A 23149-nucleotide genomic window follows, 5' to 3' on the forward strand; every position below is an offset into this window, starting at 1 on the left:
TGCTTTTATTTCAAGTTTAAGGTCCCTCAAGGTCTGACCTCTTTCCTGCAGTAATTTAAACACTGCAGGTTTTAACTCTTTGTGTACTGTCTGTGCCCAAAGTCAGTGCGCCTCTTAATGTCGTTTCCCAGATTCCATTTTGTCTCCTCTAACTCTGATTTCACTCCAACACTGAAGTCATGTGCCTTTAGTGAAACCTGTTTCTCAATACACCTTTCCAGCTATGGCATCATGTCCCACTCGCAAAGATCTTTAACCTTAAACCCACTTCAGCCCAGTGACATTGAAGCATTTTCAAGTCATCCACAGAAGAAATCCTGGCCGTACTGAATATTTCTGGAATTTTCTGCATTTTAAGTTTTTGGGGAATATTTGTCAGATCAATATCACTCACATGATCTGATTCCCTTCACTGTTACACACATGCACAATATCTAAAATGTGTATATATAATATAGTGTGTGAGTGTGTGTAGAGCATGTTCCCAGCCAATGAATGTGCTTAATGAATATGTTTGCTCTTGCACATCTTCATTACTGAAACAGACACACATTTGTTTTCTCCCCACTCCACATGTTTCTCCGTCTGCCAAGCTACAGCTGAGATGAACAGTTAGTCTACTCCCAGACCCCTCTTCTCAATCAACACGGCTCTGAACTGGCGAGTAGAAGTTTGTAAGAGGGTCCAACAATTTTCCCTTCTTCCACCAGGCAAGCAACACCACACTGCTTTTTAAACTGTAATTAAGGTACGAGATACGCTATTCCCCTGTTATTCAAATGCCAGACTATAAATCTCAAATCCCACCTGAACCTAGCCGGAGACACAGAAACGTGAGGTAAATATGATTTAAGTATACTCACACACTGGTTTGTATACCAATACAGGCAGGTCCCTTTCAGCACAAACCAGTATTTTTTCCATTTGTTGCCAATTAAGCCCTTGTTGGTTTTCTTCTTATAGAGCCATCCCTGGAAGTCTGCCTGACCAAGGTCTTTGCAGGAAATTCTTCGTCTGCTCATGGTTGAGTTTCCTACAAATAACAAGTTCAATTGAGCACACTAAACTCAGTCAACTGTGGACTGTCAAACCAAATAAATTATTTGAATTCAGTGCACAATATCTCAATGTTACTCTGAGATACAAAATGCTCAAGTGACGGTTCTTCGTGTCATTCCAACTATAACAGCAGTCCACTGCTCTTTCTTACAATCTAACAAATTATACTGGATGTGCAGTACAAGAAAGTTACCTCGAGTCTTCCTTTTAGTCGAACGCAAGGCAACCTGTGAAGAGAAGACACACAAGCTACAGCGTTTGGCTTCATAGATCACAGACGTTTGGAGCAGTTGTTATGCATTCAGCCAGCTCAGTCAGGAAACCTTTCACTAATAACTGACAGCTACTGACGCACAACACAAAAAAAAATCAATTAGCAGGGTTTCAGTGAACATCCTGTTGCCTGTAAATGAACGTTCACACTGATACCGTACAGCAACAGCTAAAAAAAACCACAATCAACTTGGCTGATGGCAACACAATACATTCCAAAATTCCAATGGCTACTTACAGTTGAGTTGCCATTTGCTGCTCCAGTAGCTGAGACTGAAGATGGGGACGGCTGAAATGGAAAAAAAAGTTTCAAAACAACATGGGTACGGATAGAGTTAATGAAAAATATTATTTGAACAAAGTCAGAGATGCAAACAGGAAGTGACACAAGTGAGGTGTAAATCTATGGGGTTTTGGTGTGATTATATAAGAAACTTTGCTTTTTATATATGATCAACATCTTTCCTTGAACAATCTTTAAGGGTATGAAATACTCTTAACCTTATTGTCTAGGAGCTCCACCAGCAGCCTCTCCCACTCACCCCTTCAATGAAATAGGTCCTGCCACACAACAGAATTCTGATTATTTGTCCTTGAAATTCATGTGGTTTTGAAGCTCCACTCACTCAGTTAGCTGGACCAGTTCCCAATCAGCAGTGTACCCTTGTAAGCCTATATAAACTGACAAGCAAAACTAAAATCTGGAATAAAGACTAATCTCCATCAAGTGACCTATTTTTGTATGAAAGCATGATGTCTGTGTGTAGAGTATATGAAAGAAAAAAACCTTCAAGTTAAACAGTGACATTATTCTGCACCCACCCACCCCGCCCCCGCAGTGTTTCAGCAAAGTTCTACAACCAAAGAGATCCAAGTTCAATCTTTGGTTTATGAAAAATCAATGCGTGTAGCTGGAATGAAGCCCGATTTAGTCCACAACCCACTTCAGTGTCTTCATATTAGAGAAATGATCAGGCTATAGTTGGGGGCAGCACGGTACCTAGCACTGCTGCCTCACAGCGCCAGAGGCCTGGGTTCAATTCCTCGGGTGACTGTATGGAGTTTGCACCTTCTCCTTGTGCCTGTGGGGGTTTCCCCCGGTGCTCCGATTGGGTTAGGTTGATTGGCCATGATAAAATTGCCCATTAGTGTCAGGGGGATTAGGAGAGTAGTGGATAGGGCTTGGGGGGGATTGTTGAGTGCAGGCTCGATGGGCCAAATGGCCTCCTTCTCCACTGTAGATTCTATAGTTCCTACTCCTGACTGTTCAAAGTATACATGTAGACAATATATATTCAGACATCAGGTCGGTTGCAATGACATGATCAATTAAAAAGCCCAGCAACATTCACCATTTATTTATAGCGTACTGGAACGGGAGTACAGCATTCAGCTTAACATCCTCTTCAGAAGAAAATCTGCCATCCTAACCTGGTTTGGCCTACATGTTACTCCAGTCCTACATAATGTGGTTGATTCTTAACTGCCCTCTGAAACAGCTGAGCAAGCCATTCTGTTGTATTAAGCTACTAAGAAAAGTTCTAAGAATAATACTGTATGAACTATCTGTCATCAACGGAAGCCCCAGACACTAAGAATGCACTTTACCAAAAAAACTAGTGTCATACTGGAGTGTTTCACACCAGTTTTCTGGGCGAGCTTGGCCTTGCAATCTTCCCCCCTCACACAATTTTTTTTGACAGCAGGGAGATTTACGTCAGGGGTTTAATGGATATTTTTCTGTCTGAAGGAAGGTTTGTAGTGGTGTTCCCAGAGGTTGGTATTGGGACCCTTGCTTTTCAAGAAGTATATTAATATTCTAGATTTTGGTACGCTGGAGACAGTTTCAAAGTTTACAAACGACACAAAACTTGGAAGTATTGTCAACTATGAAGATGAAAGTGTAGAACATTAAAAGGACATACAAAGTTGGTGGAGTGGGCAGATAGGTGGCAGATGTAGTTCAACGCGGAAAAGAGTAAGTGATGCATTTTGGTAGGAATAACACAGAGAGATAATATAAAATAAGGAACATTCTTTGAGGGGTGCAGGAGCAGAGGGATGTATATGTGCATAGATCATTGGTAGCAAGCAAGTGGAGAAAGCAGTTAAAACTTACAGTATTCTAGGCTTAATTAATAGGAATCTAGAATACAATAGCAAGCAGGTATGCTGAACTTATACAAGACTTTACTTAGGACACAAATAGAAAATTGTGTACAATTCTGGGCACCACATTATAAGAAAGGTTTGAATGCACTGGAGAGAGCGCAGAAGAGGTTTACAAGAATAGTTCTAGGGGTGAGATACTTCAGTTTGAGGGTGGATTATAGAGGATGGGACTCATTCCCCTTGGAGAAAAGAAGGCTAAGATGAGATTTGATAGAGATGTTCAAAATCAGAAGGGGGATGGACAGAGCAGAAAGTAAAACTGTTCCCACTGGTAAATTGATTAAGAACAAGAGGGCACAGATTTAAAGTGAGTTGCAAAAGAAGCAAGTGTGATGTGAGAAAAACGTTTTCACAAAATGAGTGGTCCAAGCTGGAATGCACTGCCTGGAGGTGTGGTGGAGGTAGGTTCAATCGAGGCATTCAAGAGGGCATTAGATGATTGTTCGAATAGAAACAATGTACAGGGGAAATGGCACTAAGTAATGATGCATGTTTGGAGAGCCAGTTCAGATGCGATGGGCCAAATGGCCTCCTATGTTTCTGAAACCTGGCAAATCTTGCACATCTCTATCTTCTTCTCGATCTCCATTGCTTCAAGGAGAAGAACCTCAGGTTTTCCAATTTAACCTGTAGTTAAAATTCCCCAAGCCTGGAACCACTCTGATAAATCTGATCTGTAGCCCCTCAAGGGCAATCACATCTTCCTAAAGTGTGGTGATCAGAAGTGGGTGCAATACTCTAGCTGTGGCCTCATCAGAGCTTTAAGAAGTTTTAGCATAACTTTTCTAGCTTTGTACTCAGTGCCTCTATTTCTGAAGACCAAGATCCCATATGTTTTGCTCTCAATAAATCATGCCAGCTTCGAAGATGGATTCAAGTGATGTGCTAGGTCCCTCTGTTTCTGTACACTCTTCAGGTCTCTGCCATTGAATCTATATTGCCAATCCCTATCCTTTCTGAGAAAATGTATCATCTCACATTTCTCTGAAAAAAATGTCATCTGACACTTGTCTGCCTGTTTTGTTCGGCTATGTCCTACAGTCGATTAGTCTCACCCCTAGAACTATTCTTGTAAACCTCTTCTGCATTCTCTCCAGTGCATTCAAACCTTCCTTATAATGTGGTGTCCAGAATTGTACACAATTTTCTATTTGCGTCCTAAGTAAAGTCTTGTATAAGTTCAGCATACCTGCTTGCTATTGTATTCTAGATTCCTATTAATTAAGCCTAGAATACTATAAGTTTTAACTGCTCCCTCCACTTGCTTGCTACCAATCATCTATGCACACATACATCCCTCTGCTCCTGCACCCCTCAAAGAATGTTCCTTATTTTATATTATCTCTCCGTGTTATTCCTACCAAAATGCATCACTTACTCTTTTCCGCGTTGAACTACATCTGCCGCCTATCTGCCCACTCCACCAACTTTGTATGTCCTTTTAATGTTCTACACTTTCATCCTCAAATGTGGTATAATCAGCAAATGTGGAAATTTTATTCTGCATTCTAATATCCAAAACAGCAGTGGCCTGAGCACTACCCCTTGTATAATACCACTGTCTACCATGCTCCAGCTGAAAATAACCGCTTACCATGACTCACTGTTTGCTATCCTTAAACCAATATTTTTATCCAAGTTGACAATGGCTATCCTATTGCTGGAGCCTTAATTTTATTAACCGACATCTTGTATGATACTTTTGTCAAAAACTTTTTTAAAATCCACATGGACAACATCCATGACTTTCTCTTCATCAACACTCTGTTACATTAAAATGACCTGTCTTTTACAAAGCCATACTCGCTCTCCTTGATGAACACAAATCTCTCTAAGTGCCTGTTAGTTCGTTTCTGAAACCTAACGCACCACTGAGCGGAGTTTGCACTTTCTCCCCATGTCTGTGTGGGTTTCTTCCCACAGTCCAAAGATGTGGATTGGCCGTGCTAAATTGACCCCAGTGTCAGGGGGGATTAGTAGGGTCAATGTGTGGGATTATGGAGATAGGGTCTGGGTGGGATTGTGGTCGGTACTGACTTGATGAGCTGAGTGGCCTCCTTCTGTACTGTGGTGATGCTCTGATTCAATGATATTAAACTGATTAGCTGACAATTACAAGCAATATGCAGACATACCTTTCTGTGCAAGGGTGCCATTTTTTTTCTATTTTCCAGTCCTCCCCCCATGAAGGGAAGATTGGAAGATTATGGCCAGCCCTTCATTGTCTCCTGTCCCACTTCCATTCGCAACATGAGATGCAAGTCTTTCAGACCAAGTGACCGCAATAACTTGCAATGTTAACGTTAATGTCAAGAGGGCTAGAATACAAGAGCAGGAATGTACTTCTGAGGTTAGATAAGGCTCTGATCAGACCCCATTTGGAGTGTTATGGGCCCCGTATCAAAGGGCAGATGTGCTGGCCTTGGAAAGGGTCCAGAAGAGGTTCACGAGAATGACCCCTGGATTAAGAGCATGTCATATGAGGAATGTTTGAGGACTGTGGGTCTTCACTCATTGGAGTTTAGAAGGATGGGGGGTGGGGGGGGGGATCTTATTGAAACTTAAAGGATACTGCGAGGCCTGGATAGAGTGGATGTGGAGAGGATATTTCAACTAAGGAAAACTAGAACCAGATGACACAACCTCAGGCTAAAGGGACGATCTTTTAAAACAGAGGAGGAATTTCTTCAGCCAGAGTGGTGAACTTGTGGAATTCTTTGCCGCAGAAGGCTGTGGAGGCCAGGTCATTGAGTGTCTTTAAGACAGAGATAGATAGGTTCTTGATTATTAAGGGGATCAGGGGTTATGGGGAAAAGGCAGGAGAATGAGAAAAATATCAGCCATGATTGAATGGTGCAGTGGACCCAATGGGCTGAGCGGCCTGATTCTGCTTCTACATCTCATGATCTTACGGACCTGCCCTTCCAAACGTAGCAAGCACCTGAATCTACCAAGGAGTTGGAATAACTGCGCCACTCCTGCTCTTCTGCTCCATGATGGAACTCTGCATTACTGGCTGAGTCTTCTACTCCCACACTTGTGGAGTGGTCTTCCATCAGACTGTTTCCATGTCGCACTGGATCATCAGTGAAGGCACAGCACACCCTGCTCCTTTTTGATGGCAGCAGTCACAAACACTGAAAAGCTTTGGGACACTTGAGCAGCTTTTTAGTGTGTTAGTCAATGAGTGAATGTGAAGGTATGCACGTGGTAGTGTGGGTAAGATAAATGGATATGTTGGGTGAGGGAAGTACGTGGGCTGCAGGTGGGCAGGATAGCAAGTGGGTAATGTAGCAGCAAGACAAACCTGAAAATGAGATGCAACCCCAGTGAAGCTGCAACACAGGATTATATGCCTGTTAAACACTGGAAGCAGCATTCTCCAGACACAGCACAATTATGGATCAGACCAAGTCTCTGCAGTCCTGCCACATCCATATAATAGAAAATTACATGACTTGGAGGCAGAGACCACTGCGTGAATGCACAAGTCGATGCTGAAGCATTTGCAACCACTTTCAGCTAGAAGTATGAAGCATTACAGATCCCAGGATTCAGCCGATTTAAATCAGTCTAGGTGATATTAAGAAATGGCTGAGTGAACTAGATACAGCAAAGGCCACATCAATCTAATCTTAGTGATCAGCCATTGATAATGCTGTCAAGCAGCACTTCCTCATCAATAACCTGCATGCAGTAGTTCAGTCTGGGTTCTGTCAGGCTACTCAGCTCCAGACCTCACCCTCTCTTCAACTTCTATGCTAATCAATTAACTGAGATCTAGTCTATGCAATTTCTCATGATTAATCCTTTTAACCCAGGTATCCTGTGCTGCACTGTTTCCAAGGATGATCTATCCTACCTTATGTAAAAACATAAGAACATAGAAATAGGAGCAGGAGTAGGCCATCTAGCCCCTCGAGCCTGCCCCGCCATTCAATAAGATCATGGCTGATCTGTCGTGGCTCAGTTCCACATTCCCGCTTTCTCCCCAAAACCCTTAATTCCCTTGTCTATCAGAAACCTATCTACCCGTGACTTAAATATATTTAGCGAGGCAGCCTCCACCACTTCAACGGACAGAGAATTCCAGAGATTCACCACCCTTTGAGTGAAGAAGTTCCTCCTCAACTCCGTTCTAAACTGCCCCCTCCTTATTTTGAGGCTGTGCCCCCTAGTCCTGCTGTCCTTTCTAAGCAGGAAGAATCTCTCTACCTCTACCCTATCTAGCCACTTCATTATCTTATACGTCTCTATAAGGTCACCCCTCAGCCTTCGAAACTCCAACGAGTACAGACCCAGTCTATTTAATCTCTCCTCATAAGCTAACCCCCTCATCTCCGGTATCAGCCTGGTGAACCTTCTCTGTACTCCCTCCAAGGCCAATATATCCTTTGGCAAGTGCAGTGACCAAAACTGCACACAGTACTCCAGTTGCGGCCTCACCAGTGCCCTGTACAGTTGCAGCAAGACCTCCCTGCTTTTATATTCTATCCCCCTCGCTATGAAGGCCAACATTCCATTCGCCTTCTTGATCACCTGCTGCACCTGCAGACTGGGTTTTTGCAATTCGTGCACAAGGATCCCCAGGTCCCTCTGCACCGTAGCATGCTGCAGCTTTTCACCCTTTAAATAATATTCCTTCCTACTATTATTTCTACCAAAGTGGATAACCTCACATTTGCTAATGTTATACTCCATCTGCCAGGTCCTTTCCCACTCACTCAGCCTATCCAGATCTCTCTGCAGACTTTCTGCATCCTCCACGCAATTCGCTTTTCCATTCATCTTCATGTCATCAGCAAATTTTGTTACCCTACACTGAGCCCCCTCCTCCAGATCGTCTATGTATATGGTAAACAGTTGGGGCCCCAGCACCGATCCCTGCGGCTATTATGTGTGGTGTCCAGAACTGAACGCAATGCTCTTAATGAGGTTTGATTAAAGCTTTACACAATTGTGACAAAGCTTACTCTCCTCTGCATTCCATGGTACAAGAACAATTAAATTTCAGCACAATTGTTCAGGACGTTAAGGTCACAGGTGGAGCACTATGTGTGCAACATTCCTTTCCTTACGTAAGAAAGGACACACTTGCCTGAGAAGGAATGCACTAACGGTTGACTAGAGTGATTCCTGAGATGCCAGGATTGTCCAATGAGGGGAGATTGAAGTGATTTAACCTATATTTCATGGAATTTGGAAGAATGAGGGATGTCTAATTGAAACATACACAGGGCAGGATTTTTTTAAATGACAGAGTTTCTTAACACGCCACCTGAAGAGTCCAAAAAAATGCTGAAAGGCATTTCGAAGGCAATCTGCCTACTGAGATAATATGGGCTGAAGTTAGAAACAGGAAAGGATCGGCCACATTGTTAGGAGTTTTCTATAGGCTGCCAAATAGTAATAGAGATGTGGGGGAAGAAATTACAAAGCAGATCCTGGATAAGTGTGGAGGTCACAGGGTAGTTATCAGGGGTGACTTTAACTTTCCAAATATTGACTGGAACTTTTATAGGTCAAACAGTTCAGATGGGACACTTTTTGTACAGTGTGTGCAGGAGGGTTTCCTGACACAATATGTGGATAAGCCGACAAGAGGTGGGGCCACATTGGACTTGGTACTGGGTAATGAACCGGGCCAAGTGTTAGGTTTGTTTGTGGGAGAGCACTTTGGAGATAGTGACCACAATTCGGTGTCCTTCATTATTGCAATGGAGGGGGATAGGGTCACATGGCAGATCAAGGTCTATAATTGGGGCAGGGGTAATTATGATGCGATTAAGCATGAATTAGGGAACATAAGACAGGAGCAGAAACTGTCAGTTATGGGCACAAACGAGAAGTGGAGCTTTTTCAAGGAACAAATACTGCGTGTCCTTGATAGGGATGTCCTTGTCAGGCAGGGAGGAAATGGCCGAGTGAGGGAACATGATTCACAAAGGAGGTTGAATGTCTTGTTAAGAGGAAAAAGGAAGCGTATGCAAGGATAAAAAAACAAGGCTCAGTTGGGTCGCTTGAATGTTACAAGGTAGCAAGGAACGAGTTAAAGAAAGGGCTTAGGAAAGCTGGGGAGGGGGCATGAGAAGTCCTTGGCAGGTTGGAAAGAAGAAAACCCCAAGGCTTTTTACTCTTATGTGAGAAATAAAAGAATGACCAGGGTGAGGTTAGGGCCAGTCAAGGATAGTAGTGGGAACTTGTGCATGGAGTCAGAAGAGATAAGTGAGACGTTGAATGAATACTTTTCTTCAGTGTTCACTAAGGAGAGGGGCAATGTTTTTGAGGATAAGTGCGAGATACAGACTGATAGGATTGAGGAGGTAGATGTTCTGAGAGAAGATATGTTAGCGATTTTGAAAAACCTGAGGGTGGATAAGTCCCCTGGGCCAGATGGGATACATCCTAGGATACTTTGGGCGGCAAGGGATGAGATTGTGAAGCCTTTAGCTTTGATCTTTGGGTCCTTACTGTCCACAGGGATAATGCCAGAGGACTGGAGTGGCAAATGTTGTTCCTCTTTTCAAGAAAGGAAAGCGATGACCCTTGTAATTATAGGCCAGTTAGTCTTACTTCGGTGGTTGGTAAGTTAATGGAAAGGGTCCTGAGAGATAGGATTTATGACCATTTGGAAAGATTCAGTTTAATCCGGGATAGTCAGCATGGTTTCATGAGGGGTAAGTCCTGCCTCACAAATTTGATTGAATTCTTTGAGGAGGTAACTAAGTATGGAGATGAAAGTAGAGCAGTTGATATCGTATGCATGGATTTTAGTAAGGCATTTGATAAGGTTCCCCATGGTAGGCTCGTGAAGAAGGTAAGGATGTTTGGGAGAGAAGGAAATTTGGCCAATTGGATAAGTAACTGTCTGTGTCATAGAAGACAGAGGGTGGTGGTGGAAGGAAAATTTTTAGACTGGAGGCCAGTTACCATTGGTGTACCACAGGGATCAGTGATGGGTTCTCTGCTATTTGTGATTTTTATCAGTCTCTTGGAGGAGGGGGCTGAAGGGTGGGTCAGTAAATTTGCTGATGACACCAAGATTGGAGGAGTAGTGGATGAAATGGAGGGCTCTTGCAGGCTGCAAAGAGACGTTGATAGGATGCAGAGCTGGGCTGAAAAGTGGCAGATGGAGTTTAACCCTGATAAGTACGAGGTGATTCATTTTGGTAGACAAACTTGAATGTGGATTACAGGGTCAACAGCAGGGTTCTGAGGAATGTGGGGGAACAGAGAGATCTTGGGGTTCATATCCACAGATCTCTGAAGGTTGCCACTCAAGTGGACAGAGCCGTGAAGAAGGCTTATAGTGTGTTAGCATTTATTAGCAGGGGGTTTGGGTTTAAGAGCTGTGGGGTTATGCTGCAACTATACCAGATATTGGTGAGACCACATTTGGAATACTGTGTTCAGTTCTGGTCACCTCACTATAAGAAAGGTGTGGAAGCATTGGAGAGAATGCAGAGGAGATTTACCAGGATGCTGCCTGGTTTGGAGGGTAGGTCTTATGAGGAAAGGTTGAGGGAGCTGGGGCTTTTCTCTTTGGAAAGGAGGAGGATGAGAGGTGACTTAATAGAGGTTTATAAGATGATGAGAGGGATTGATAGAGCGGACGTGCAGAGACTATTTCCTCGGGTGCATATAGCTGTTACTAGGGGGCATAACTATAAGGTTCATGGTGGGAGATATAGGAGGGATGTTTGAGGTAGATTCTTCACTCAGAGTGGTTGGGACGTGGAATACATTACCTGCTGTGATAATGGAGTCGGACACTTTAGGAACTTTCAAGCGGTTATTGGATAGGCACATGGAGCACACCAGAATTATAGGGAGTGGGATAGCTTGATCTTGGGATTGGACACAGCTCAACACAACATTGAGGGCTGAAGGGCCTGTAATGTGCTGTAATGTTCTATGTTTTATGGGCAATGGCAGATCAGTTAGTGCATTTTTGCCAGTGTCTGCAAGGCAAAACAAGTCTTGAATGCAAAAGAACCCACTCCTATCTAAATGAAAATATATGATTCTGACTTGAGGATTTAGAGAATAGCCCTCAGATGAATAGAAAGACAAGCTTAGTGTTGAGGGTGGCTTCATTTGGAGATCTTCGTATTCAGAGGTAGAGCTGTAAGGCCATGGATGTAGGTGCTTCCTGGGGTGCCGGTCTCTTCCACTTCCACCTGAGAATCAATTCTTCATCACACAGAGATTCAGATGTGGGGTTGGTTTCAAGTTATGGCCCCACACTGGCATTGGTTGTACCCAGGGCTGGTAATAAAACCTACACTGATATGGGCTCTACTCCTCAGGTAGCTCAGGTATTTCTTCACAACTTTGCCCTGCACTTTTTCTTTATCAGGCCCAGCCCTGTTTTTCCTCCATAGTTGGCCCAGGACAACATCAATACTAATGGAATTATACCCTGGCCACTCTGAGATTTCTAAAGTGAAAACATGAACCAGGAACTATGTATGGTGGCCCAGCCTTGATGCAGACATTATAGACTTGGTCAGTGTGATTTATGCCAGCAGAATCAAAAACGTTCCCTCCTCAGCCTCCATGAGAGTGGCCTGGTAGGCTCTGAGTGTGAGTTCATGTATTCATTGCTGGGCCTTTTATGGGTTCTATGTTTTTTAAATGGTGGATACATGAGCTCCACCATCTCCCATACCACCACTGAGAAATTATAACAAACTTCTGCACACCATGGGATATCTGAAGTCCTGGTCTACCACAATGGTCTTTACAAGTACTGAGTTTCAGGCTTTCATGCTTTTCAATGGAATCCATCACATTAGGACAGTACGCTATCACCCATCATCGAATGGACTGGCTGAAAGAGCGGTGGGGACTTTTAAGTTTGGCATGAGGAACAGCCCACAGGGTCCACAGAGACGAAACTGGCATGATTTTTATTCAACATTAAGACTACCTCTCACACAACTGGAATCGCCATAGCAGAATTGTTAATGGGATGGAGGCTTCAGACAAGATTAAGCTTACTGTTACCAAACCTGGCGGGGACAGCGAAGTCCCAACAAGTGAATGAGAATAAAAATTAAGATTCTGCAAGGACAGAAAGAACACTCAAAATCTGTGACCCAGTTCGTGTGAGAAATTTTAAAGGCGGTCTCAGTTGGGTCCCTGGGATCGTAACGGACAGAAAACAGGGCAGCAGGACCTTGTAAAATAAAACTGCAGGGCAAAGTTGTGAAGAAATACCTGAGCTAACTCAGGAGTGGAACCCATATCAGTGTAGGTTTTATTACCAGCCATGGGGGCGACCACTGCCAGTGTGGAACCATAACTTGGAACCAACCCCAGATCTGCATCTCTGAGTGATGAAGAATTGATTCTCAGATGGAAGTGGAAGAGACCAGCACCCCAGGAAGGGCCCCAGGAAGTACCTGCATCCATGGCTTTACACTCTACCTCTGAATATGAAAGTCTCCAATTTGGTTCACAGTCCTAGATCTGGTCATGCCTTCAACCAACCTCAGGCCAATCACCAAGCAGCAGAAGAGGCTTTCCCACAACGGTGCTGCAGAGGAAGAGGAGGCAGCACACTGGCCTACACTGCAGCCTCATAGCGCCAAGGACCCAGGTTCAATTCCGGCCTTGGGTGATTGCCTCTGTGGAGTTTGCATGTTCTCCTCGAGTCTACATGGGTTTCCTCCCACAGTCTAAAGATCTGCAGGTTAGGTGGATTGGCAATGCTAAATTTCCCCTTAGTGTAGGTTAGGGGGATTAGTGGGGTAAATGTGTGATTATGGGAACAGGGCCTGTATAAGATGCTGTGTCAGAGAGTCAGTGAATACTAGACTGGCTGAATAGAGTCCCTCTGTACTGAGGGGATTCTATTCTAAGAAACGGACTTGAGGGAGGGAGCAATGTTATTTCAGCCATGGGGGATCATCAATAGATCTCCCTGTGGGATTTATGGAGTAGGAGCAGAGGAAGTTTAAAATTAGCTTTCGCTACTCAAGCTGGCAGCCAAAGAACCCCAGGGCTTGATCTGTGTACTGTAGCTACAGAAACGCTGATTTATTCGCTCTGTAAATAAAACGTGTTGCTGATGGAAAACTGGCCTCGGCGAGATTATTACAGAGGGAAATATCAGAAATGTGGATCGTGCTCAAAGGTGGATCTGATCCTTGAAAAGAACCATCATAATCTTGTTGAATGGTATAGCATGCTTCATTGGTCAAATGAACTATTCTAGCTTTTGTTTATATCATCTTGCGCTGAATTTTGTCAGATGTCCAAGTGCATGTATAATAATAGGGGCAGGAATATGCCCCATCGTTCAATACGATCATTTTGGGCTTCAACTCTATTTTCCCACCCTCCCCATATCCCTTAATTTCCCAAAATACCAAAAATCTGTCTGTCCCAGCCTTAAATGTCTTCAACAGCGGACCATCCACAACACTCCGGGATAAGTTTCCGAAGATTTATAACGCTCTGAGTGAAGTTGTTTCTCCTCATCTCAATCTGATTGTCTCCCACCTCCACAGCCTCCCTCCTCAAAGCCCTACCCCAAGCTATTCTGATATTGAGATATCATTCTTGCTTTCCTTCCTCAGTGTCTGCAATGAGCAGTTCCTCACCTTTGATGATTTCAATCTTCATAAATATTGCCATTCTCACTGATTGGAAAGCCCACATATCAATGCAAATGACAAGATTGAAGCATTTGCAACCATCTTCAGCCAGAATTGCTGAATGCGTGATCCATCCTGATCTCCGAAGGCCCCCAGAATCACAGACACCAGTCCTCAGTCAATTTAGTTGCTGTGAATAAACAGGTGAACCTGGATGCAGCAAATATTATAGTTCTTGACAACATCCCAGTTGTGGTGAGAAGACCTGGGTTCCAGAACTAATCACACCACTAACGAAACTGTTCCAGTACATCTATCAAACTGGTACCAAAGTGATAATGTGGAAAATTACCCAGTGTCCTATCCAAAACCCAGTAAAAAGTCTGACAACACCAGGTTTTAGTCCAACCGAATTATTAGTAAACGCACAAGCTTTCGGGTTAGTCCCTTCGTCAGGTGAATGGAGAGTTCTGGCCTCAGACAGAGCATATAAAGCACAGACAGTTTACAGATTACTGATTAGAATGCGAATCTTTCCACCTAACCTGCTGTTCAAGTCTTGAAGCGGCCGACAATGTGAGTGGAAGGAGCACTGATCACAGGTTAAAGAGATGTGTATTGTCTCCAGACAGTACAGTAAGTGAGGTTTTGCAAACCCAGGCAAGTCACGGGGGTTACAGATAGTGCGACATGAACCCAAGATCCTTGTTGAGACCGTCCTCATGTGTGCGGAACTTGGCTATCAGTCTCTGCTCAGCGACTCTGCGCTGTCGTGTGTCGTGAAGGCCGCCTTGGAGAATGCTTACCCGAAGGTCAGAGGCTGAATGCCCGTGGCCACTGAAGTGTTCGCCAACAGGAAGGGAACAGTCTTGCTTGGTGATTGTCGAGCGATGTTCATTCATCCGTTGTCGTAGCGTCTGCATGGTCTCCCCAATGTACCATGCTTCGGGACATCCTTTCTTGCAAAGTATCAGGTAGACAATGTTGGCCGAGTTGCAAGAGTATTTACCGTGTACCTGGTGGATGGTATTCTCACGTGTGATGATGGTATCCATGTCGATGATCCGGCATGTCTTGCAGAGGATGCTGTGGCAAGGTTGTGTGGTCACTGTTCTCCTGAAGGCTGGGTAGTTTACCTAGTTTGCTGCGAACAATGGTCTGTTTGAGGTTGTGTGGTTGTCTGAAGGCAAGAAGTGGGGGTGTGGGGATAGCCCTGGTGAGATGTTCATCTTCATCAATGATATGTTGAAGACTCCGGAGAAGATGTCGTAGCTTCTCCGCTCCGGGGAAGTACTGGACGACGAAGGGTACTCTGTCCACTGTGTCCCGTGTTTGTCTTCTGAGGAGATCGGTGCGGTTTTTCGCTGTGGCACATCGGAACTGTCGATCTATGAGTGGAGCGCCATATCCTGTTCTTAAGAGGGCATCTTTCAGGGTCTGGAGGTGTCTGTCACGATCCTCCTCATCTGAGCAAATCCTGTGTATACGGAGGGCTTGTCCATAGGGAATGGCTTCTTTAACATGTTTAGGGTGGAAACTGGAGAAGTGGAGCATTGTCGGATTGTCTGTGGGCTTGCGGTACAGTGAGGTGCTGAGGCGACCGTCCTTAATGGAGATGCGTGTGTCCAAGAATGCAACTGATTCTGGGGAATAGTCCATGGTGAGTCTGATGGTGGGGTGGAATTTGTTGATATCATCATATAGTTGCTTCAGTGATTGTTCACCATGAGGCCAAAGGAAGAAAATGTCATCGATGTATCTAGTGTATAGCATTGGTTGAAGATTCTGTGCAGTGAAGAAGTCTTGTTCGAACCTGTGCATGAAGATGTTGGCATATTGAGGTGCAAATTTGGTCCCCATGGCTGTTCCATGTGTCTGGATGAAAAACTGGTTGTTGAAGGTGAAGACATTGTGGTCCAGGATAAAGTGGATGAGTTGTAAAATTGCATCTGGAAACTGGCAGTTGTCAGCATTGAGTACTGAGGCAGTCGCAGCAATGCCATCGTCGTGGGGGATGTTGGTGTAGAGCGCCGAGACATCCATTGTGACGAGGAGTGTCCCTGGTTCAACTGCTCCGTGTGTGCTGAGTTTCAGTAGGAAGTCCGTAGTGTCGCGACAAAAGCTGGGGGTTCTTTGTACAATGGGTTTCAGGATGCCCTCGACGTAGCTGGAGAGGTTCTCACACAGAGTCCCATTGCCCGATATGATGGACACTACGACAACGGATGAATGAACATCGCTCGACAATCACCAAGCAAGACTGTTCCCTTCCTGTTGGCGAACACTTCAGTGGCCACGGGCATTCAGCCTCTGACCTTCGGGTAAGCATTCTCCAAGGCGGCCTTCACGACACACGACAGCGCAGAGTCGCTGAGCAGAGACTGATAGCCAAGTTCCGCACACATGAGGACGGTCTCAACAAGGATCTTGGGTTCATGTCGCACTATCTGTAACCCCCAACACTTGCCTGGGTTTGCAAAACCTCACTCACTGTGCTGTCTGGAGACAATACACATCTCTTTAACCTGTGATCAGTGCTCCTTCCACTCACATTGTCGGCCGCTTCAAGACTTGAACAGCAGGTTAGGTGGAAAGATTCGCATTCTAATCAGTAATCTGTAAACTGTCTGTGCTTTATATGCTCTGTCTGAGGCCAGAACTCTCCATTCACCTGACGAAGGGACTAACCCGAAAGCTTGTGCGTTTACTATCAAATAAATCGGTTGGACTAAAACCTGGTGTTGTCAGACTTTTTACTGTGTTTACCCCAGTCCAACGCCGGCATATCCACATCATGACTATCCAAAACCAGCAGGCCAAATCAAATCAGGCCAGTTACCATCCCATCTGTCTACTTTTCGTTATCAAAATGATAGTCATAATCAACAGGGCTAGCAAGCACAATGTCCTGTTTATTGAGGTTCAGCTGTGTGGTGAAAGTGATTACTCCTGACTTCAAGGCAAACCAAGTGTGGCATCAAAGAGCCCTAGCAAAATTGAAGACAATGAAAATCAGGTAAAAAGGTTGCCACTGGTTGGGATCAGAATTAGCACAAAGGAAGATTGTTGTGGATGTTAGACGTCAATTATATCAGTCTAAGGACATTGGTGCAAAAGTTCTCAGGGTAGGCCCACCCATCTTCATCTGCTTCATCAATAACCTTCCCTCCAATATAAGGTCAGAAGTGCGAATGTTCGCTGATTATTTCAACTCTTCAAATACTGAAGCAGTCCATGTCCACATACAGCAAGACCTGGACAATATTCAGGCCTGGGCTGATAAGTGGTGTAACATTCACACCACACAAGTGCCAGGCAATGACCAACTTCAACAAAAGAAAATTTAACCATCACCCCTTAACATTCAATGACATTACCATCAGTGAATTTTCCCACCATCAACATCCTGTTACCATTGAGCAGACTCTTAACTACATCAGCTATATCAATACAGCAGATACAAGAGGAGTCAAAAGACTAGAAATTCTGTGGCAAGAACTCACTTGATTCTCAAAAATTTGTACAGCATCAAAAAGGCACAGGTCAGTTGCATGGTAGAATACCTTCTACTTTCCTGAATGAGTACAGCTTCAAAAACATTCAAAAAACTCAACACCATCCAAGACAATGAATTCTGTTTGATCGCACTCCAAACTCCATTGTAAATATTCACTCCCTTCAACACCAGTGCACAGCATGCACCATCGACAAGAATGATTGCAGCAATTTATCAAGCCACCATCTCTAACTGGGACCTGACCATCTACCACTAGAAGAGCAGCAAACACACATGAACACCATCATGCACTGGTTCTCCCCTATGACTATTCTGACTTTGAACTATACTGCCATCCTTTCCCTCTTACTGGATCAAACACTCCGACAGCATCATGGGTGTGCTCACACCATATGGACTGCAGCGGTTCAAGGTGATTGCTCGTCACCACTTTCTCAAGGATGGGCATCAAAAGGCTGGTTTTGTCAATGATGTTCATGTACCAAGAAGAAAAACATTATTCTTCACTTGGATTTATCCTCGTGATTTTGGACTTCTTCTGATCTTGACATCAGTTTGCCCTAAACTATTAGTCAACCTGTTGAAACATTTATTTCATAGAATCCCTACAGTGCAAAAGGAGGCCATTCAGCCCATCAAGTCTGCACCAAGCACAATCCCACCCAGGCTCTCTCCCCATAACCCTGTCATTCTGTCATCAAGCCAATTTTGTATCCACTTAGCTACCTCACCCTGGATCCCATGAAATTTAACCTTAAGCAACAACCTACCATGCGGTATCTCGTCAAATGCCTTGCTGAAGTCCATCAACTGCACTGCCCTCATCTACCTTCTTGGTTACTCCTTCAAAAAACTGAATCAAATTTGTGAGACATGATTTTCCACTCACAAAGCCATGCTGACTGTCCCTAATCAGTCCTGGCCTCTAAATGCCTGTAGATCCTGTCTCTCAAAATAACTTCCAACAACGTACCCACCACAGATGTGAGGCTCATTTTTCCTGTAGTTCCCAAGCTTTTCCCTGCAGCCCTTTGTAAACAAAGGCACAATATTTGCCACCTGCCAATCTTCAGGCACCTCACCAGTGACTATCGATGGCCAATCCACCAAATCCCCACACCTTTGGACTGAGAGGAATCCGGAGCACCTGGAGCAAACCCACGCAGACATGGGGTGAACGTGCAAACTCCACACAGACAGTGACCCAAGCCGGGAATCGAACCTGGATTCAAGGTGCTGAGGCAGCAGTGCTAACCACCATGCCACCCAGTGATTTGAACAGCAATAGCTCATGGGGGTTAGGTTTCTGTGTTTCCTGTTCTCAGGTATTGGACACAATGCACTGTGATCATAGTGTTGGAAAAGACATAACTCAATTGATTATGCTGCAGGTTCAATGATGGGGTTGGGAACACAGCTAGAGATACAAGACTGGATGCTTTCTTTGGATCTTTTGACTAGAAATCTGCAGAGCAAAGGTCTCCAAGCTCAAAACTCCAGGATACAAAATATCCTGCCTATCTTCTTAGGTCTGATCACCATGAGATCTCCTGATTGCTGGTAACTTGTGCAGAAGATTCAACTATGCCATACAAAATAGGTGCAGGATCAGGTCTGCCTCTTTGGCAAAGGCCCTTGGTACTGTGGTTATATTACTGGACTAGTAATCCAGAGGCCACGACTAATGATCCTGTTAAGCAAGTTCAAATCCCACAGGAGCAGCTGTGGAATTTAAATTCACTCAATTAAATAAATACGAAATTAAAAGAGTTAGTCATGGTAATTGTAAGTATTAAACTACCAGATTATTGCAAAAAACCATCCAGTTCACTAACGTTCTTTCGGGAAGGAAATCTGCTGTTCTCACCCTATCTGGCCTACACGTGATTCCACCAACAGCAATATGGTTGACACTTAATTACCGTCTAAAAAATGGCCCAGTAAACCACTCTGTTTTATCCCAGAAGGTCCAAACTGATCCCAGGACATTGAGAGGGGCGAGGGAGGGAATTACGGGTCCCCTAGCAGAGATATTTGAATCATCGATAGTCACGGGTGAGGTGCCTGAAGATTGGCGGGTGGCAAATACTGTGCCTTTGTTTAAAAAGGGTGCAGGGAAAATCCTGGGAACTACAGACCAGTGAGCCTCACATTTGTGGTGGGTAAGTTGTTGGAAGTTATTTTGAGAGACAGGATCTACAGGCATTTAGAGGCAAGGACTGATTAAGGACAGTCAGCATGGCTTTGTGAGTGGAAAAATCATGTCTCACAAATTTGATTCAATTTTTTGAAGAGGTAACAAAGAAGGTAGATGAGGGCAGTGTGCTTGATGATATCCACAGGGACTTTAACAAGGCCTTTGACAAGATATTGCATGGTGGGTTGTTGCATAAGGTTAAATGGCGAGGTAGCTAAGTGGATACAAAATTGGCTTGATGACAGACGCCAGAGGATGGTTGCTTTTCAAACTGGAGGCCTGTGACCAGCGGTGTGTCTCAGCGATCAGTGCTGGGTCCACTGTTTTTTGTCATTTATATTAATGATTTGGATGAGAATTGGATGAGGCACGGTTAGCAAGATCGATGGCATAGTGGACAGCGAAGAAGGTTACTTAAGATTGCAATGGGACCTTGATCAATTGGACCAGTGGGCAGACGAATGGCAGATGGAGTTTAATTTAGATAAATGTGGGGTGATGCATTTTGGTTGAACCAGGGTAGGACTTACTCAGTTAATGGTAGGGCGTTAGGAAGAGTTACAGAACAAAGAGACCTAGGGGTACATGTTCATAGCTCCTTGAAAGTGGAGTCACAGGTAGACAGTGGTGAAGAAGGCATTCAGCATGCTCGGTTTCATTGGTCAGGACATTGAATACATCACTGGGATGTCTTATTGAAAATGCACAAGACATTAGCAACGCTACACTTGGAATACTGTGTATTAAACTAGAAAGAGCACAGAAAAGATTTACTAGGATACTACCAGGACTTGATGGTTTGAGTTATAAGGAGAGGCTGGACAGACTGGGACTTTTTTCTCTGCCGTGTAGAAGGCTGAGGGGTGATCTTATAGAGGTTGATAAAATAATGAGGGGCAGAGATCAGTTAGATGGTCAATACCTTTTCTCAAAGGTAGGGAAGTCTAAAACTAGAGGGCATAGGTTTAAAGGGAGAGGGACAAGACACAAAAGTATCCAGTGGGGCAATCTTTTTCACAGAGGGTGGTGTCTGGAACAAGGTGCCAGAAGTAGTAGTAGAAGCGGGTACAATTTTGTGTTTTAAAAAGCATTTAGACAGTTATATGGGTATAGAAGGATATGGGCCAAATGCAGACAATTGGGACTACCTGCGGGATTTTAAAAAAAGGGATACATAGACAAGTTGGGCCAAAGGGACTATTTCCATGCTGTAAACCTCTAAGGTGGCTCATTCATCACCTCAAGGGCAATTGATGATGGGTAATAAATGCAGGCTTTGATATCCCATGAGTGAATATTCTAATTTTCTTCATTGCTCTTCCAGGAAATAACACTTTGCTGAGTGCAAACTGTCAGAAAATCAGTCCCAGTATTGCTGAGGGGATTGGCTCAGAAGGCAGCAAAGGATTGATCAATAGGGAATCATAGAATCTCTACAGTGCAGAAGGAAGCCATTCAGCCCATTGAGTCTGCACCAATTCTCCAACAGAGGATCCCACCCAGGCCCTTTTTCCATAACCCCACATATTTACCCTGCTAATCCCCCTAACATATACATCTTGAGGGACTTTAGCATGGTCAGTTTCCCTAATCTGCACATCTTTGGATTGTGGGAGGAAACCACAGCACCCGGAGGAAACCCACGCCGACATCATCCAGGGTGTTTTTAGTTCAACTCTTTGCAACAATGCAACATTATTAACTGTTACCATTTCTCCAGGACACTCCTTCCAGAGAACATCACTGCCATTATTAATGGTTGTAAAAACACCCCAAAATCACACTGGCAGAAAAATTAAAGGATGCTAAAATGATTGCGAATTCTTGGAATAATTTGGTTTTAAAGAAGGTAATTTAAGGATGCCAATGGCTTGAATTCAATCAGATTAACTCTAATGAAATTCCATAATGGAACAAAGTCACCATCAAGCATTCTTCAACATTGATAATTCCCAATGCTACACAGTTAGCAAACTTGACAGATGCTTAAAGACCCACCGTGCCTTTATAAACAAGGAACTTTAACACCTCTCCTGAATGCAGTGTCATCAACCCTCCAGGATTGCCTGGAGTCTCCAAGAATTATAGGTTAATTTCCTTGATGTGAAACGCATCCACAGGAAAAACATCATGAGACAATGAAAAAACTGAAGTTTTCTATCCAATCCCTTTGAATCATCTCTATTTATTATTTGTAAAAATATTGGCAATGGTAAAAAGCAGGTCATTTTAGTTTTCAGGATTGTCGGGGGTAGATGGTCACGCAATTGAAGTAGCAGAAACATATCCAACCAGAGATAGTAACTTGACCCAAAGGTGCATTACTTGATTTTTGATTAGTTCATTGCAATATTTAGGTGGATTTTTAATTCAGATCCTGTGAGCGTATAGCATGAAGACAGCATGAGAGGGAATCTCACAGAAACTGTTAAAATGTTAACATTCAGAAAGAATGTTCCCAATGGTGGGAGACTCCAGAACTAGAGGTCATAATTTGGAGATAAGTGAGGAGAACTGAAGCGAGGAGAAATTTATTTACCCAGAGGGTGGTGAGTGTGTGCAATTCACTACCACAGAACGTAGTTCAGGCCAAAACATTGTCTGATTTCAAGAAGAAATTAGATCTAGCTCTTGGGGCTAAAGGGATATGGCGGGAGGGAGAAATCAGGATATTGAGTTCCATGATTAGTCATGATCAAGATGAATGGTGCAGCAGACTCGAAGGGCTGAGTGGCCCACTCCTGCTTCTAGTTTCTATGTATAAGCTGGCTGCCAGCATCAAAGTGGTTAAACCTGGTTCCCTGATCAGCAGACCAGTAGGTCTCCAAATCTGCTGGCAGGGAAAGGAAACCAGATCCACCAGCACAGACAGTGAGCTGGCTCCCAGACACCAGGATACTAGAATCAAAGTGCAAACATATAAACAACAAATGATTCATGCATTGTAGTCTATAATAAGTTAATTTACACATCATTTGCAAGATCAAACTACCCAACAAACTTCCACTTGGTTGCAATTATGCTAAAATAGAACGTATGCAATATCTAAAAATGGTCAATCTAAAGTTGCGCCACCCACGTACAATTGTTTTTCAGTTTATTTAAACTTGGTTTCAACCATACAATAATAAAACGTGCACTGGCTTCACAGATGGGTAAAAGACAGAGACAGTGTAACAGCTGTTTATTCTTTCCTGGGGGTGGGGTGGGGTGTGGGGGCACCTGCACAGGAAAAACCATTAAATCCCTTCAGGCAAATGCTTAACCGCAGCTAATATGACAAACTACCTTCCACAGGCCCCAGTCAAAACAGAGGCTTAAATATTA

General features: G+C 43.9%; 1 protein-coding gene across 1 annotated transcript in view; it reads right to left on the bottom strand.

The window, feature by feature from the left end:
• ipcef1 (interaction protein for cytohesin exchange factors 1) overlaps nucleotides 1-23149 on the bottom strand; it is a 135003-nt gene that overhangs the window by 64414 nt on the left and 47440 nt on the right. The window contains exons 2-4 of the mRNA XM_080200345.1: nucleotides 1571-1621; nucleotides 1253-1286; nucleotides 864-1033 (exon numbers count right to left, since the gene is read on the bottom strand). Of these exons, the coding sequence (XP_080056471.1) occupies nucleotides 864-1033; nucleotides 1253-1286; nucleotides 1571-1621 (255 nt within the window). The remainder of the gene's footprint in view (nucleotides 1-863; nucleotides 1034-1252; nucleotides 1287-1570; nucleotides 1622-23149) is intronic.

Source organism: Carcharhinus amblyrhynchos, chromosome 12, assembly GCF_965287045.1.
Source record: "Carcharhinus amblyrhynchos chromosome 12, sCarAmb.v2.hapA, whole genome shotgun sequence".
NCBI classification, from domain to species: domain Eukaryota; kingdom Metazoa; phylum Chordata; class Chondrichthyes; order Carcharhiniformes; family Carcharhinidae; genus Carcharhinus; species Carcharhinus amblyrhynchos.